The following is a 12,678-nucleotide window of genomic DNA, read 5'->3' on the forward strand; positions in this document are numbered from 1 at the left end:
GCTTGGCCATTCTGTTCCCTTGCAGGGATGCAACACTGCAGGTTCCCACAGTTTGCAGTGTCACAAACTCCAGGTGTGCCATTCCTTTGGACTCATGTTGGAAACTCTCTGTCCTGCAGAGGTACCAAAGCAGCCAACTACTCCAGCAGGAATGCCTAACGCCTCTTTATTTTGTTGGCACATCTTTTTACAGATTACCCCCATGGCATCACACTGGTGACTCCAGTTTCAGGCTCAGAGAAGAAACAGGTACTACACTTCTGTGCTCTGGGTGCTGAGGAAATGCAGAAGTTTGTGGAAGATCTGAAAGAATCAATAGCAGAAGTGACAGAGCTGGAGCAGATACGAATTGAATGTAAGGGCCTCTAATACAATTCACACTCCAATGCCATCACACTGTACGTGCCGACAAGGGAGAAAGGGTAAACGAAATGGGTTCTTCAGGAATAGGGGGAAAGAGGATGAGTAGCACAAGTCTGCACAGGATTGTTCTTGTGGTCACTGACAGGGTGAAAAAGCAGTCAGGCTCTGTGACCACCCACCAGCAGGAGAAACGGAAGAACTTAACTACTTATGATGCTTACGAAACAGGGTGTATGATACAGTGGCCTGGAATGGTGAAGCTTAGACTGTGAGACCCAGAAGACTCTTCTCGATCGCATACTCCTTTGACTATGCAGATATGATTTGTAGATAGCTGGGAAGTACAGGACAGGTTTGGTAGCCTTAGCAGAGTTGTCCTTCACTCCAGGAATGTATAGGGGACAAGCAGTCTGTACTGTGTCCCTCTGTGGCCTGTCTTACACAGATTAGATGTCCATGTAGCCTTTGATGTCCTTTCCATGTACAAACTGATGAGCTAAAGTAGCTAGCATCAGTGGTCCGCTCCTGTGCAGCAATAACCTATTCTGTATAAATGCAGCTCATAGAAGGTGCTCTCCAGTTTCTGCTTTTTCTTGGCTGTTCCTCTCTCCCTCCCTTCTTGACACTCTTTTTGTCATTTTCTTGCATTAATTCTCCTTGCTGACTTCCCATATTGCTCCTTCAATATGCTGGTGTCCTTCCCTCCATCCCTCTCCTCATTCACTTCTGTATGTCTGCCTTGCAGGGGAGCTGGAGAAACAGCAAGGGGCAAAGACTCTCTCATTAAGGACCAATGGAGCGCAGATGGAACTGCAGTCTAAGCAAGGCTCTCCAACAGGTAAGAGGACACCCAACTTCTCTTGGTCAAGTAGTGCTGTCTTTGCAAACGTGTTCTCACTGATACCTTTGAGAATAACTGCAAAAAGAAATTACCAGTTTTGTATCCTCTAGCCTTGAGCAAATAGTGGAAATATGAGAACATAGGCATTCTTCAAATACTCTGGAAAAGCCATTAAAGTCTCATTACGCAGTCTATAGCTGTAACATCTAGCAAAGAGGTATTACTGGTGGAGCTGGAGAACCAGACCCACTTTTTCTTCCCTGAACTGATGCAACACAGTAACTGCACTATCAACGTCCTCCAGCCTCTTCACCAACACTTTGGACCAGCCTCTTTGTATCGAAGGCTTTGTGTCCATTCATGCCTTGGCTTGTATGCCAGCAAAAATCAAGTGCAGAGGTGAGTGGCTACCAACTCACTAGAATGGCACTGAGATCAGGACCTAAGGATAGGATGCCAAAGGGGCCTCCCCCTACCCCACTAAGCAGCTATCAGGTTGCAAGAGGGTCTGGATTTGTTCTTGCAGTCAAGAGTCTTGTTTGGTCCTGTACCTCTCCCTTTAGCTTTCCAGTCCACACTATGAGGGACAGCTCTTGACTAGAGAGGTACAGACCCTCATAAGTGAGATCTTTTGTTTTATTTCAAAGGCAAGAAGGATTTGGGGGAGAAGGTCTCGGACAGCACAGTGGAGGTAAGTAGAGTGCAGAGCAGCTGAGGTAAGTAATCCTCTCTCACTTCAGCTCTTCTCACATTCTCTGTTGTTTCTTTTCTCAGGTTTTAATCAATGCCTCCCCAGCCAGACTGACAATTTTACCAATTTCCAGAGATACAATTAAAAGTTACTGCTAGGACGGGTAATACAACTTTCAAATCCAAACTAAACTTCAAAGCATTTTCAATCCGTTTTTATAACTGTAACATCCCTCATGGACCAAGCTCCCAAACGCTATAGACTAACCCACCCCACTGCTTACGGGGAGACTGAGAACCCCACTAAAGACTTCCCTGACATGCTAACTCCATGCAGCATCACATGCAAATTCCCCGCAGCCCAGCTTTCCTGCACAATCTCTGCAGCCCTGTCTCTCCATCCCCCCTTGAAGGGGATTAAGCATGGCCTTTGTATACCAGAGACTTTCCCTAGAGCTTCACCTTCCTAGGTAGGGAGCTTGGCTGTCCTGTGTGCATCTATCTTTGCAGGGATGTCTAGCATCCAGTGGGTTGCCTGTTTCTTCACAGACACCCATACTCCCACTGCCTGTGAGGAAACAGGAAAATATGATCTTCACACTGAAACTCTTATCTACTACTTCCTACACTCTCCCTGTCTGGAATATCTCCATTGTCCTGAATTTGCCTTTTTCCAGGGTAGTTCCTTCCCCTCTTGCCATAGTATATTTACTTGAAGAGTTCAGTTTCTCTGTGGGGAGTGGGTGCTGCTTCTTTTCCCTGAAGAGTACCCCATTTCCCTGCAGACACCCCTTTCCTGGGGAAGGTGCCTCTCCCAGCCAATTTCCTGTTCCTGTTGGGAGGAGTGTTTCCTTGTGGAGAATGGCTTCCATGTATCCTAATGTCATTAGCACTTCATGGCCCAGCAACCAGCTTTTCCTAGGGGATGTTCCACTGCCTGAATAAATACTGACACAATATTATATCCTGCTGTGCAGTGAGGCTGAGCAACCTCCATGCTTGAGTAGGGACAGACAGCTCATCCTTGTTCCAGCATGGTGGGAAGCTTGGACACTCCACAGCTTCTCCTTCTCAATTGCTGGTGCTGCTGTCCAACATGCCAGACCATCAGGGCACCCCCACTGTCCCATCTGTACCCCTGCCTAGCTGGAAGTGCCATGCCAATCTGTGAGCACTTGTTTCTACCCAGGGTTTGACACTTGTCTGACATTCTGTTTTGAGCTGGCAACTTTGGTCTGGTTTGGAGTCTCCATCAGCCCATGTCCTTGCCAGGAGGAACTGTAACTTCATCCACCATTCGGGAAGCACCATTTTCCTGCTGTGCTTCCCCCCTAGGGACCTCCAGTCCAGGCCAGCTCCTCCTTTTCAAACTGGACTCAGTGAGCTCCCTTAATTGACTGCATTATCAGCATCTCTCTGTGGGGACCCTGATGACCTCCTGCTTCCCTTCCCCCTTTCAGCTGCCCAAGTAATACTCTGCCAGCAGATGACCATTTCCATTTCTTCGAGATTATCTAATCTGCTGCCATTTCATCATGAATTTCTTTTTTCATTGTATGAGCTAGACGGGCATTTTTTCTTTCTTTTTTCTTTTTTTGAAAATCATTTCCTTTCACTGACAAACCATCAAATGGATCAGAGGGAGCTGCCTTTTGCTAGTGTATGTCAGATTTCTGCTTTTTCCTTTGTAAACAGATTAGCCAGTCATGTGGTGTACCTTCCAACTCAGAAAGGCAGGGAGCTGGGAAAGGCTTGAGTCTCTCTGTCTCTCTCTGTCTCAGATTCAGCTACCATCATTTTGCTGAAACGTACAACCTCGATTATCTGAAACCTTGCTGTCTGGTTCCCCTCTCCTTTTTGCTGGTGGGGACAAGGGCATGACCTCTGAGGTCTGTTCATTACCATGAGAATTCACGGACGCCTCCACTCGTAGAGTTGACTTGCGTTCCCTGTGCCGTTTGGATAATCAAAGTTGCACTGCATTTGGGAATGCCGGCCCTGCCACCTCTGACATGATGGAAAGGACAGGGGCACTTAGGCCTAGATGGGGACGATGGGGCTATTGGGGGGGGCTGTGCAGCCAGGGGTTGTGCCTGTTCTTGTTTTCTGAGTGGGGGAGGGTGTAATGCATGTGAGGCTGGCTGGTGGTGGGGGTTCAGGGCAGCCAGTAGCAGCAGATGGGAAAAGTCTTGTAACATTTAATGCTTCTTTGGCTGTTTCTAAACTAGGTGTCAATTCACAACAGGCTTCAAACGTACCAGCACAACTCCGCCCTGGGGCCCGAGAGTGGAATGCAGCCCAGCATGCGTCTTAACATGCCACGGGAGCGGCTGGAGACAGCACTGGTGCCCTCGCACCCCGCCTCAGCGGGGACACTTGTACAGTGCCAGCAGATTGTCAAAGTCATTGTCTTGGACAAGCCGTGCCTCGCTCGAATGGAGCCGGCCCTCAACCAGACTCTGACACGCTATGTCACCTCCGATTCCTGCACTTCCACCCCCTGGCGTGGTGTGGGCAGTGGGCTCCCTGGGACCCCCATGAAGCTGGTCCATCAGCCTCCCCTCCCACCTCCACCACCTCCCTACAACCACCCCCACCAGTATTGCCCCCCCAGTTCCCTGCTTCAGAGGCGCAGGTACTCCAGTGGCTCACGCAGCCTCGTGTAGCCACACCACCAGCACCAAAACAGCACAGACTTCCCCGCTTCCCTTCCCCACCACCTCCCGGGGACCCTTTCTGCCTACAGAGATCTAGTTTGTGATTTATTTTTTAGTAAAAGAAGAAGAAAAGGAAAAAAAAAGCTGACTGACCTAACTCTTACCCTGTCTCCCCTCAAGATGATGCTAATTGTGAGGAGCCATCTATAGGAACTGCCAACCTACATGCTCACACATCCTCACACCCTGTCAGCCCAGCTGGCCTCCCGTGCTCGTGCCGTCCCCATGTAGCAGTTTTCTGCCCTGTTCCTGAGAGGCTTGATGACCTGCTGCTTTATAGGCACTGTGTCTTCCGTTTGCTACTCCTCGACCTCCTTCCCTGCCTTGCATTTACCTGGCCATAGGTTTGTACCCACCCCAAAACTTCGCCAGCCTCGGAGAGAAACGGACTCACCCGTGCCAAGGACCAACCTTGGGGCACTCCCGGGAGTGGAGTTCCCCCTGCCCACCGCTGCTGCTGCCTGCTAAGCTGGAGCTGAGAACTTGTACCACTTGCCATGCTTTCTCCTCATCGTTCTTCAAATATTATCTCCTTGCAGCAGCTGGTTCCAAGCGAGGGAGCGCACGAGTGAAAGAAAGCTCAAGAGGAGAAGAGACTGTCCTGAGCTGCAGTACAACGCAAAGACGGCCTCACTCTGAACACCAAAACTCTTTCTGTTGTTATATTGGAGCATTGTACCAGAGACCTCTGCTGAGACCTAGCAGACCTCATCATGTGTAAATACACCTGTATGGTAGCGTATGTATGGCGCATGCTTACTAAAGGAAACACCAAGCAGTTCTGAGGGAGCAGAAGGGAGGGATTAAGCCCAGGGATCTTCCTGGAATGGATGAGTACCTTTCCAAAGAGATGGCACCAAGAGGTGCCCTCCCACCTCAACACACACACACACGAAGATTGTCTTCTCTAGCATAAAACAGACCCACCTCTGCTGTCCTCCTTCTAGCTGGTTGTGTGTTTCCTGCCCACCTGCTTTTTTATATTTTGAAAGCAAAGCCAAGTGTTCACCTTCTGGGGGGTGGATGATCCCTTCACCTGGGTTTGTCCTCCTGTGTTAGAGGGAGGGGGCTTTTTAGACACCACCCATGTGAGGTTCTGTCTGTATCTCTTGCCTGGCTATGCTCTTGCCTCCATCAGCCCTTCCTATAGGACAGCTGCCCAGATACCAGACTCCAAGGCCTCTTCTCCTCTCTCCCTCCCTACCCCAGCTTCAAAGTGAGGGGAGGGGGAGATGCTGAGATAGACATGACAGCTCAGCTCCTCTGCTTTATTTGGGACATTGATGTGACGGGAGACGGCATTAAAAATGGGCTATGGATGTATTTTTAGAAAAAAAAATCTCTTTGAGCAGTAGGGAGGAGAAGGTATTAATTAGCTTAAAGGCTTTGGTCTCACTCTATCTCCCTTCGAGGCTTAAGAAGATCAACTTTAGGATTTTAAAATAGGACAGAATGCCTTTTAGGGCCTTTATTTTATTTTAAGAGGGAAAGAAAGAAATGCTCTTCCTTCCTGTGTGAGGCTGAGACATGAGCACTGGGTGCTGATGACACAGCTGTTGGGTGAGGAGTGGCAGGAGTTGTTGGCAGCGGTGAGGATGTGCAAAATGACAGGGGAAGAGGGGCAGTGAAGACAGATGCAGGAAATTCTTTTTTTACCTGGTGAGGTAAAAGCCACACAGCAATTTCCTTAGGGATTATGCCAGTATGCTCATCTCTGGGGCTATTGCCAGTGAAAAAAACCCACAGTGCGTCAGGGACTGGCTCCCCTCAGTGCTCTTTGGATGTCTGCTGGCTCTGCTGAAATGTTCAGATGAAAGAGTTCACATATTTGACCTGGGCATAAGCCCATCTGGGGTTAGGGAAGCGGACAGAGGCTGGGGTGAAGCCCTCCAGGGCAGGAGCCTGCTCACTGCCAGGTCCCCTTATTTCTGAGCCTGACCCATGTACCCAGGTGCCAACAGGTCTGTGTAAGTTGTTTGCTTAGCTGTCTGGAGCAGGGCACTAGGCTGCTGCTTTTATATGCAATAGCAGATGTACTGACCAGGAGCCAACAGGCATAGCCTCAGGGAGGACTGTGGAAGCAGAAGACAGAAAAGATTGTAAGAAAACCCTGTAAGAAAAGCCCAGTCTCCCTCCAGACCAGAGAAGCTTTCTTCTAGCCAGCCCCCCAGGGCAGTGAGGATGCTCCATATCTCAAAGCTGGGCCCAGGAAGAGGTCCTCACCCCCAGCCAGGCCTCAGCCCCTCACCCTGCAGCCAGCTGTGAGGCACAGCTGGCCTGATCTGCTGCTGGCTCCCTCCAGGATGACACCCCGCCACCTCAGGCAGCTGGGATCTCATCCAACCTGCCTGTAGCTTCCTGGGAAAGCATACATGCAGCATCTGCCATTGGCTGGTCAATGTAGCATGTGGCTGCCATCTTATTTTTACTCACTGCTGCAGTGAAAGGGGTGGTATCCAGGAGGCACTGGCACTGCCCTCCCTTCTCAGTGGTTACTTCACTGTCTGAGAGGAGTGACAGTACTTGTTTGTTTGTTTTTTCCCAGAGTGCAGTGAGCCACTGAAGGTCTCTGTGTATGTTAAAATAAATAAATTAAATTTCACTTGACATTTAACAGGAAGTGACAACGCAAAAACCTTAAGGTACTTGATGAAATAATTTTTTTAGATAAAATATTTATAACAATATCTATGAAGTTCCTACAAGAGAGGTTTGCTGCTTTAATAATTGATTGGGAGAGCTACAAAATGTAAAGAAGAAATAAGGAAGCTTGCATGAGACTCCCTTCTTCATGCTGGATGAAGGATGGAAGCAAGTTAACTGAAGTGCCGAGGTACCTGAGGCACAGCAGGATCTCAGGGTGAGTTGGCTCCATTTCCCTGACCTTGCAAAGGCTAATGCTAGCCTTGAGCTTTGGACAGAGAAGCAAACGTAGATAACCCTTGCTATCTTCTTGCCTGCTGGCTACATCTTCTGTCAGGTTTAGCTGGAGAGACACCAAACCACTCTATTTCAGGTTGTCGTGGAACAGGCTGTTCTAAATTCTGCTGTGTAGCTGAACCCTTCGGACTTCACTTCAAAATATGGACTTTTTTTTTCCTTTGAAGGTTGGTCTCGAAGGATGACAAGCACTTTAAAGCATGTCTACACTTCATGTGATCTATTGTATTGTCTGCTCCCACAGCCCTCCCACACGCAAGCAAGACACACAGACTCAGTGTAGCTGTAGTACTTTGAATAGACACCCTTGCACACAGACTGATCATTGACAGGGTGCAGGCTAGAAGGAACATGTCAGTGACAACCTAATGAAGGACAAGATGTGTGCACAGCTCACCCGGAGGGACCAGCCCTAAGAAAATTCACCAGCTCTTGACAGCAGCAATTCTGATCGTGGACCTAGCACAATCTTTCAGGTGATGGGATCAGGCAGGAAGCTGCTGCAGAGATTAAAATCGACCTAAATAAACCGGTGGCTTTTTGCTGCTGAATTCATATCCTTCTATATTAAAAAAGGAGGAGGGGAGAGAGAAAAGAGAAACGCACTAAAGAGCATTCTGCAATGAGTGTCAGGTACTCAGTGGCCAAAAAAGAAGGTGGAAGAGCGGTGTTACTGACGTCTACAGAGCTGCATTACACAAATTGTCAGGCTCTGTCCTGATTCTCTCTTGCTTATGCTGGTGCAGGTCCAGTGAAATTAATCTGTTCACACCAGTAGCAAAGGGATGGAAAAATGTGACAGGAGAATCAAGCTTAGTGCAAACAATTTGGGTTTAATACAGTGTTTGCCCTCTGCTGTAGTACTTTTAGTGCCATAATCTGGGCCACTGTGGTAGCAACACTTAGTGCTTTCTGCAAGACCTTCAAAGCATCCCACTGTTCATGTTTACTCTCCTCCCTGTAGATGAAAGGTGTAGGTATGGTCCACAACCAGAATTTCATCAATATTCACACTTCTTCACAAAAAATACCACCAGATTTGGAAGTACTTGAGGGCCTCTGAGCTGTGAGAGTTTGAGTTTTGTTACATGTTTTTCAGAAGGCTCAACCTGCAATTGTCTGCATGTGTTTGTGAGGTTTCTAAAACAAATCTGAGCCCTAAATCAAGGAAGCTGCTGCTTGGCAGAGCCTCCGCTTTGCAATGCGAGTTGCTGAGCAAGCTCCCCCATCTCCTGCTCCATCAGCCGCCTCACTGTGCTAGTGTAGGCTCCAGGGACTGCCAGCAGTGTTTTGTGAGCTAGAGCTGTCCTTGTCCTGCCCGCTCTTTCACAGTCATGCCTGGGACAGCAGCTTTGAAGTCACCCAGCTCTTCAACACTAGTCACAACCCCATCTGAATGTGTCTTTTTAAAAAACTAACAAGAGACGTGTTACCTGTGTGTAGGCTTTTGAAAGCACCTGTCTGTCTGTACCTGTTTCCTGCTGTAAATATCACCAAGAAAAGCTTCCTTTGGGAAAAGTGGTGTGGTCACACCTAGCAAAGAGTCCAAATGGCTAATATTTTGTAACAAAATAACAAAAATAGATCAGAGGTATTTTATCTGTTCAATTAATAGAGTTTTAGAAATTATATTGAGATATGTCACTTGTGCGCTAATGTCTTCTTTGCCTCAGCCCTCCGTCCTGTGTCCCCGGGCTCCAGCGGCGTGCGCAGGCGCACGGGCAACACGCCGAGGCTGTGCTCCCAAGGAGTGCTGAGCATCCTGGCTTCCTGCTGACCTCGGGGGCCGCCCGCTGCGGCTACTGCTGATTTTTTGTCAAATGCAGCAGGAGCAGCTCAGTGCTCAGGCTCTCTGAGGATCAGATCCAGGGGAAACCAGAAAGACATAACCTTGTCCAAGGGACGGCAACTCAATGTGGAATTCACGTCTGCAGCAAGGCAGAGAGGAAAACGGGGTGGGGGGAAAGCAAAGCCCTTCTGTGCTGCAGCTCCTTCCTTTCCATCCTGCTGGCACGCAGCAGAGCCAGCCCCAAACCCTCTGCTCACATCTGTGTAGCTCTGCACCTCTGGGGAAGGAGGCCCACACACCCATGCGAAGTGCATGCTGCTGCGTGTGCGCGCTGCGGCAAGGAAGGCAACTTCACAAGCCACGTGTGCCAACACGTGTGCTGGCCGCCAGCTGGCCACAGAGAAACTCATGCACCCAGAGACATCCGCACATACTGTGTGTTAATGCACACACCATCTGCCAACGTGTAGGACTATATGGCAGATAACATGTAGGCACCTCTACTGTCCACCCAGCTGAACACGCTGTACAAAAATATCAGGCGTATGCAGCCATGTACTGCCTGAGCAGGACAGCTGTGCTGGCTGCAGTTACCATCGCAGCACATCTCACAAGCTACGTAGGCTCAGGCTTGGTTAACATTTGGATGGGAGACACGTAAGGAAAATGACATTTCCCATGCAAATCAGATATACATGCATATTTACACAAAGCATAACCCCAAGGTTAATGAAACTGACCTTTGTGAAGTTCTGCACAGGGATGAGAAAGATGATCAGAGACGAACACGTGCACACAAAGCAAGCTTTCCTCTGCAACGGATGGGGGAAGGCAACCTACGTCTTTGCAGCCGAGTTGAACAGATGCTGGGTTCGGACTGCACTTGCTAAAAACCCCTGTCTATAGGTTGCAAATTCTTTGCTGGCTTCAAAGAATCCCTTAGACCCCCAGGCCCATGGTGAAACACTGGGAGGACAGAAATCCCTCTGAAACACAGACAGGGGATTTCCCAGGAATTCAGAGGCTTCTGTTTATGTTTTTGTGTGCCACAGATATATTATAAATCAGCCCATCCCAAACAGTCATTTTCTAAGATGTTTTGAAACAGGAGATTATTGGAGCAGTTTCTGCGTGATGTTTAGATCACACACCTGGCTGTAAAGATGAAAGCAATAAAAACAGATTGTCTATATGTGAAATGCTCCTAACTTGCTCTGATGTGCAGATGCTATTATTAATTGGAAGGTGGCAGGTCCCTTCGGGATGGATACTATGCAGACACATATAGGTAGTGCTGGTACAAAGAGATTGCAATCTAAAAAGCGTATACCGCAACTGTCACATTGCATCTGTACGCTGTTACATTTATACAGTATACACAATGTGCAATAACATATATATAGTGTGTTCAGAGTTGATCAAAATATGCCGCTCTTTTCCACAGAGAATTTTGAGATGCAATTTTTCTCTGAAACTTTTAAGGTGGACTTTAAATTAAGCACATCTTTCAAGTGCTTTGCTGTATGTGTGTTCCACCCACCCCCTGTCAAGTGAGATGCAGAAGACTTGCCACTGAACCCAGCACCACACAGCCTGCTGTCTCCCGCTTCACAGGCGTTGTCCCTGGGGTCAGATACCTGTCCCAAGGCCAAGGCGAAGCGTGGAGCCCTCGGGGAGCAGTGTGGTGGCAGGAAGGTGACAGCAAACCCAAAGCTGCCGTGTCACAGCCCCTTATCAGGGACAGCGAAGGGACAGTGCCTGCAAGGTCACTGTAGTGTGCAAGGTGTGATGGGCCCCTTTCCACCTCATCTGGGGGACTCTGGAAGGATTGTGCTGGTGCCTCCGGGGTGCCCGGGGGACAGCTGATCACAGAGTCGGGCTCCACCATTCCCCACAGATTCAGGTTTCCCGTCATCGCCAGCTGCTGGGGGAGAGGTGACCCCCGTAAGTCACTGCCCAGATCCTGGGTCTAGCAACCCAGAGTCATGCGGATACTCCTGCCTGACCTAAGAAAGGTGGCTGCAAACAAGCAGGTACCTCAAGGATGAGGACAACTGGTGAGTAGGGCTGTGAGATTTAACCAGTTTAGGAGCTCTGTCACACTTGGCTGGTCTTGGAGCATCTTTCTTGCAGCTAATGAGTGCAGCTGAGGTTAACAGCTGGCTGAGGAGCTGTGTTTTCTGCCTTAATCCATATAATCCACAAGCTGGGATTGTTCTCAAGCATGTAGGGTAGGATCTTATTTTATGCAACACCCATGCTCTAGCCTTGGGGTCTGACAATATGGCATAGTCATCAGTGACTTCTAGAAAACAATACTCCTATCTTCCTAAGCCTTCACCCTCATGAAGAGTAGAGTTTCCCAAACAATATCAAGTTCATTTTAAGAAAAAGGGGAATGGAAGGGAGAGGGAAGGATCTTCCTCCACAGGACTGTAGGGCCAAGGCTGTAACAGCAAAACCACTTTAAGTGCCTGACAGATAAACGTGCCCATCCTGATATTCCATATACACCTTCCTATTCCCTCCTATTATGGAAGGCTTGATTTTTTCAGTATATTTCAGCACTTCATCTCAAATGTGCAGAAGCCCCATGCTGACTACTCATAGACTTGCTGATCAAACAGGACTCACACGGTGCCAGCAGCAGGGGCGATTGCCCCTCTCCTCCACTTGCCCAGCTGCACACTCAGGATTTCCCTGAGCTGATGGCCCCTCTTTGCTACTCTCATGAGTTTCCCATTGCTAAATCAGAGAGAACAGGGCAGCTGCCTCCCACACCCTGCTGCAAACTGGTGTCCACCCGCGGGACACTACAGCTGTCCATGTCCTTCCGTTGCCACCCTGTGCTGTTTTCACAGCTGACTGGGAAAGAGCTGAGTCAGTCCAGGGCAACGTGCAGTGAAAGGCGACGGCTTTGCAGGGCTCTACGCTGGCAGCAACCGCGGGTGCCCTGATGCTCCTCTGCACGATGCACAGCCCAACGCTACGGGGATGCTCACTCCTCCCACGGCCACCGTCTCTCTGCTGGTACGCCCACGCCGCAGCTGCCTCCGCACCCTCCTGCCTCCCGCTGCTGCCTGCGACAGGGGAAGCGCTTCCCGCTTCCTCCCCTCACTGCCTTTTTGAAATGAGATATTCATTACATTTCGTAGAAGACTTAGAGCGAAGTATTTGGGCAGCACGGGAGAAGGAGGACAACGTGTTTCCTGAGGGGAAACACAAATCCATATATTCTGAGCAGACATCTCTGTGCTGGCTCTGGCTAAGCCCAAAACAGCAAAGTCCGATGCAGGCAGGCCATGCCAAGGTGAGGGCGTAGCGCGGGGGGCTGCCAG

At 49.2% G+C, this 12,678-nt stretch overlaps 1 protein-coding gene across 2 annotated transcripts in view; it reads left to right on the top strand.

Annotated features, from left to right (window-relative positions):
• Positions 1 to 4,560, top strand: part of IQSEC3 (IQ motif and Sec7 domain ArfGEF 3) — a 105,403-nt gene extending 100,843 nt beyond the window's left edge. Inside the window, exons 11-14 of one of the 2 annotated variants that reach the window (XM_075717653.1) lie at positions 194 to 355; positions 1,109 to 1,201; positions 1,852 to 1,895; positions 4,123 to 4,560. In XM_075717653.1, the coding sequence (XP_075573768.1) occupies positions 194 to 355; positions 1,109 to 1,201; positions 1,852 to 1,895; positions 4,123 to 4,560 (737 nt within the window). Of the gene's footprint in view, positions 1 to 193; positions 356 to 1,108; positions 1,202 to 1,851; positions 1,896 to 1,978; positions 2,054 to 4,122 lie in introns of those variants that run through there. The other variant, XM_075717660.1, reaches the window with a different exon arrangement.
• The last annotated feature ends 8,118 nt before the right edge of the window (positions 4,561 to 12,678 follow it).

Source organism: Pelecanus crispus, chromosome 1, assembly GCF_030463565.1.
Source record: "Pelecanus crispus isolate bPelCri1 chromosome 1, bPelCri1.pri, whole genome shotgun sequence".
In the NCBI taxonomy this organism is placed as follows: domain Eukaryota; kingdom Metazoa; phylum Chordata; class Aves; order Pelecaniformes; family Pelecanidae; genus Pelecanus; species Pelecanus crispus.